Below are 4,493 nucleotides of genomic sequence, written 5' to 3'. Positions count from 1 at the left end.
GGGGGGTCAGGAAGGGGTGCAGGACTAGCGAAAACAGGGGTAAGGCGTGTGTGATAAGTCAGAGAATCTGCTATGCTTGAATGGTATATCCACTGCAGCGAGTAGCGGAGGTTTGTCAACAACATCTAAGATGGAAGTCTACAAAGTTGTGCTTGTTCTTCTCGGAATTGCTGCCCACTGTCGTGAGTTCAAAATGAAACCATCTGCAATTTACGTACGTCAGCCTCTTAAAGTTCCCTCTTTTCTTATAGCTTATCAGAATCTATTTGTTTCATGTTCGTGATGAATTCTAATTCGTTTTCCTAAAGTACAGTAGCGGGCGTGTCGATATCCCAGTTGATATCAAGTTAAACTACCTTCCTGCTGACCTTTGTTGAAACCCCTGAATTTCTTTAGCTTGAGTTTTTCAGACTTCTACTTGTCTCGGTTCTGTCGAAAAATGGACGACACAGTCGATCTTGCGTTTGAAGTAGCCTTGCAGTGTCAAAACGCAAGGAAAAATAAAAGACATTTCTCAATGTGATACAAACATTTATAGTAAAGTTATTATTTTCTATACTTTAGGGGTTAGCGAGTGGGTCGGTTATGTCGACCCAAATGCTACAATTTTCGAGGTTTGGCTAAAACAACACTTACATATAAATAACTGTAAGCCTCTAGAAATCATCAAATAACTAATTTTAATTATTGTAGAGTCAAATAAGGAGCAGCGTCGATATTCTTGTGGTAGGCTTCCGGACTTGTAATCTTGACATGGCTGTTACGGGGGTTCGAGGCTCAGCCCTGATCTTGAGAAAGGCAATTTACACGATTCTTTTCATTTGTCTGGGGACTTTAGGAAATGAACGCTTAATTCTGAGGATCCCGCCTCTTAAACAACTTTACATTATTACAAGACCTGTCAAGCCTACACAATTTCGAAACTAAAAAAAAAAAAGAAGGAACAGCGGTGATAAACCGAGATCTTATCTCATCCCTCTGTTCTGCGCTTCGTACCAGATGGCTTCTCCGAAGTGTCAAACATCGAGAAACGATCCAGTTCCTGTCGTTCTACTATGGTGTGCCTGGCCCCGGTTCCAATGCTTGTGGAGCTAGTGGAGAAAGACTTTGTGTCTGGTCTCGGGCCTCTGACTTACGAGGTGCTGCTGGACCGTGTGTGTGGGTGAGTATTGCTGTTGTGTTGAAATTTTTATTTGGCTCTCTCTCTGTATCATCCCTCTTTCTCACGCGCTCTTCCTTCCTTTCGATCTATTTTTCTTTCTTTCCTGCTTTTGTTCTTTCTTTTTTCTTTTTATTCTCTCTGTCTTCCTTCTCTTGTTCCCTGTCTGCCATTCATTTGCCCCCCCCCTCTCTCTCTCTCTCTCTCTCTCTCTCTCTCTCGCTCTCTCTCTCTCTCCCTCTCTCTCTCTCACTCACTCTCTTTCTGCATCTATTATTGTGTGCCTGGCCTTAGTCTCCATAATCGTGGAGCTAGTGGAGAAAGACTTTGTGTCTGATCTCGCGCCTCTGACGTACGGGGTGCTGCTAGACCGTGTGAGTGGGGGAGCATTGCTGTTGTGTTGTTGGTAGCTTGGTATCAAATTGGGCCCCCATATTAGCCACCCTGGATCAAAGCATGATTGTGGATTTCTCTAAGTTTGGTTGTTTGAAGAGGTTTCGAGTTTTTATTTTCTTATTCTCTTTCTCTTTCTTAGTCTTCATCTGTCTGTCTGTCTGTCTGTCTGTCTGTCTGTCTGTCTGTCTGTCTGTCTGTCTGTCACCTCTCTCTATCTCATTTTCTCTTGCTTTCTTTCTCCTTCTGACTTTCTACTCTTGTTCTCTCTCTCTTGCTCTCTTTCTCTCTCTCTCTCTCTCTCTCTCTCTCTCTCTCTCTCTCTCTCTCTCTCCTTTTTTCTTTCTTTTCCCCTCTCACTCCCTCTCTTTCTCTCTCTCTCTCTTTCTCTCTCTTTCTCTCTCTCTCTCTCTCTGTCATTCCCTTCCCCGGTTCGATGACATCGGAATTAAATAGTACACCGGATGCTTGGCCTCTTACTAAACAGGTCTGCAACGAAAGAGGCAAAGAACTTTGCTGTGCCAATATTTTATCAGCACGTTATCATAACGGAGACCAAAAAGTTGTGACTTATTACATCTTGTATATGTCGGAGAGGGGCCTTACGGTTGCCCTTCAGACGCCGATTTTTATCGGTGCTTGGCACACAAACAGGTAGGACGTCCCTGTAAATATTCCCGTCTCAAAGTGTAAATGCAAAAGTAATTTTTGAAAATCATTTATGATTGATTACGTTCACCCCCACCCCCCGCCCCACTTCATTGGTCCATCATCCCCATGATAAGTAGGAGCGTAAAATAAAAGGGAGAAGGAGAAAAGGTTCCAAATAAAGAAAAATAAATAAAAAAAATAAACAAATAAATAAATAAATAAAAAGTAACCGTTACAGAGGAATGAAGCAACATACAGTAGAACACGGCTGTAGCGGGACTTTTGGTTCTAGAAGAAAAATCCCGCCGAGGCTTCCGGCTATAAGAATGCGAAGGGGAAATTACCGAAAAATGTCTAAAAATCCACCTAATTACCTCCCTTCCTCATCAATACAATTTTTGTCTTTAGGTTAGTCTTCCTTTTCTTTTTAACTTTGTTGATTATCTTGGCCTTTAATTCGAGTGAGAAGTGTTTCTTTTTGTCTTTGTTGGAAGCCATCTTTTCCCCCGACTTGATGCCTGTGCTGTCTGTGGTAACGTTAGGCCTACTGTTGAACTGATGAAGCAGATGCATGCGATTGCCTATGAGCATCAACGACCGCAATTCAATGAATCAGGAATCACACACTACACGCTCTCCTCTTTTTTCCCTTTTTGGCCTAGCCTGAGCCTAGGGCTAAGCCATACTATCTCATACAGAGCGTCTAAGCCTAAGCTACGACACATCCCTTTTGGGGTGGCTTATGTAACGCGTCTCTCTGCATCTTCTCTCTCTGCCGCCTGCTCCACCTCACTCATTACTGGACTGTCCAATCACAACGCTGCACCGCTGACTGCCTATTTGGAGCCCACCTACAGCCCCCCAATCCCCTTCCCCCCCAGCTTGAGCTCACTCGATCTCTCCCGCTGTATCCGAGTTCGAGACTTTCCTTGCCCCGTTAAACCCGAGCAGGGGTAATTGAATTTACATAGAAAAAAGGGGGTTCCAGTAAAGTCCCGCTGTAGGGATGGTCTCGCTGTAGCGGGTGCCGCTATAGTCGTGTTCTACTGTATTTTTAAAAGATAGATTTTGCAGCACTGAATGAGTACATTCTTGATAAAAAGATGAATTATATGAGTAAACTGCCTCTTTACTGTTTCAGACAACAAAATGAAATCCAGAGATGTGTAAGCAGAACACGATGCAGGGACCCACACCGACAGTACACGGGCCAGGCTGTAGTGGACATTCTAGGGTACATCTGTGGACAAGGAAGAGAGGGTGAGTCCATCCAACTACACGGATGTGAAATTCGAGGAGGTGCTACCTCTAAAAAAAGATTCCTTATAAGTGTTGATCGGGCCATTAAACCCATACATTAACACACTTTTTCAAGTGCCATAAAACTCTTACTAAATCTACACTAAACTGAGCAGATCTCATTCGTCAAGCCACAAGACATACTGAAAAAAAAGGATCACTTCTCGTAGTGAATACTGACCTTTGGTTTTTATACACTGTTCACAAGCTCGCGTACAAATGAATAATATTTTGTGCCCAGCATTGGCTCACGCCTGGGGGCTTTTCTGTTAAGAAGTCGAATTTTTAGTTAATGAAAACTTCAAGTCATTCCTATTGAGCTTGATTTCAAACGCGTTGAATATGACGTTCTGAATTGTGAGCCATATTTTGAGAGACTTTTGGATTATTTTCTAATTAGTACAACGAACATCATCTTGGCTGAGGTTTGTACGAGTAAAATGATACTAAAATCAGAATCGAGTGGTGACAACTATTCTGTTTTTATCATTTGCCTTTTTATATGAGATTGGCGCCATCTGATTAGTAGAAAAATTGCGTATGGTTGTGTCCAATAGTGTACGAGAGTATTACGTGTATATTTAGTATGACAAGTAACAGTTACAGATAGAGATTTCAGGATTATAGATGTAAGTCATTGATCTGAGAGCAGTGATGATTTTAGAAACAATGGTGGTGATGAGTGATGATGTGGAATAGCGTTAAGTAATGTTAGCGTTAGTCCTATCTTCATCTGCTCCAATGTCTCATGAGGGACGTGGGCACCCTCTATCCCGTTCCCTACTGGAAATGTGACAACTGCTCATGAACACAAACACACACACACATACACACATACACACACACATACACACACACACACACACACATATATACTCTCTCTCTCTCTCTCTCTCTCTCTCTCTCTCTCTGTGTCTCTCTCTCTCTCTTTCACACACACCCTCACACACAAACATCCACGTCACCAACACCAACGAAGAAAGATTGTCTA

The 4,493-nt window shown here is 42.6% G+C and overlaps 1 protein-coding gene across 1 annotated transcript in view; it reads left to right on the top strand.

The window, feature by feature from the left end:
• The first annotated feature begins 22 nt into the window (after window positions 1–22).
• The window catches only part of LOC101855813, a 7,268-nt gene continuing 2,797 nt past the window's right edge, over window positions 23–4,493 (top strand). Inside the window, exons 1-3 of the mRNA XM_005105440.3 lie at window positions 23–182; window positions 1,000–1,162; window positions 3,345–3,463. Of these exons, the coding sequence (XP_005105497.1) occupies window positions 131–182; window positions 1,000–1,162; window positions 3,345–3,463 (334 nt within the window). The 5' untranslated portion in view covers window positions 23–130. The remainder of the gene's footprint in view (window positions 183–999; window positions 1,163–3,344; window positions 3,464–4,493) is intronic.

This window comes from Aplysia californica, unplaced genomic scaffold, assembly GCF_000002075.1.
Source record: "Aplysia californica isolate F4 #8 unplaced genomic scaffold, AplCal3.0 scaffold00471, whole genome shotgun sequence".
Taxonomy (NCBI): Eukaryota; Metazoa; Mollusca; class Gastropoda; order Aplysiida; family Aplysiidae; genus Aplysia; species Aplysia californica.
This window is presented reverse-complemented; position numbering and strand designations above follow the sequence as displayed.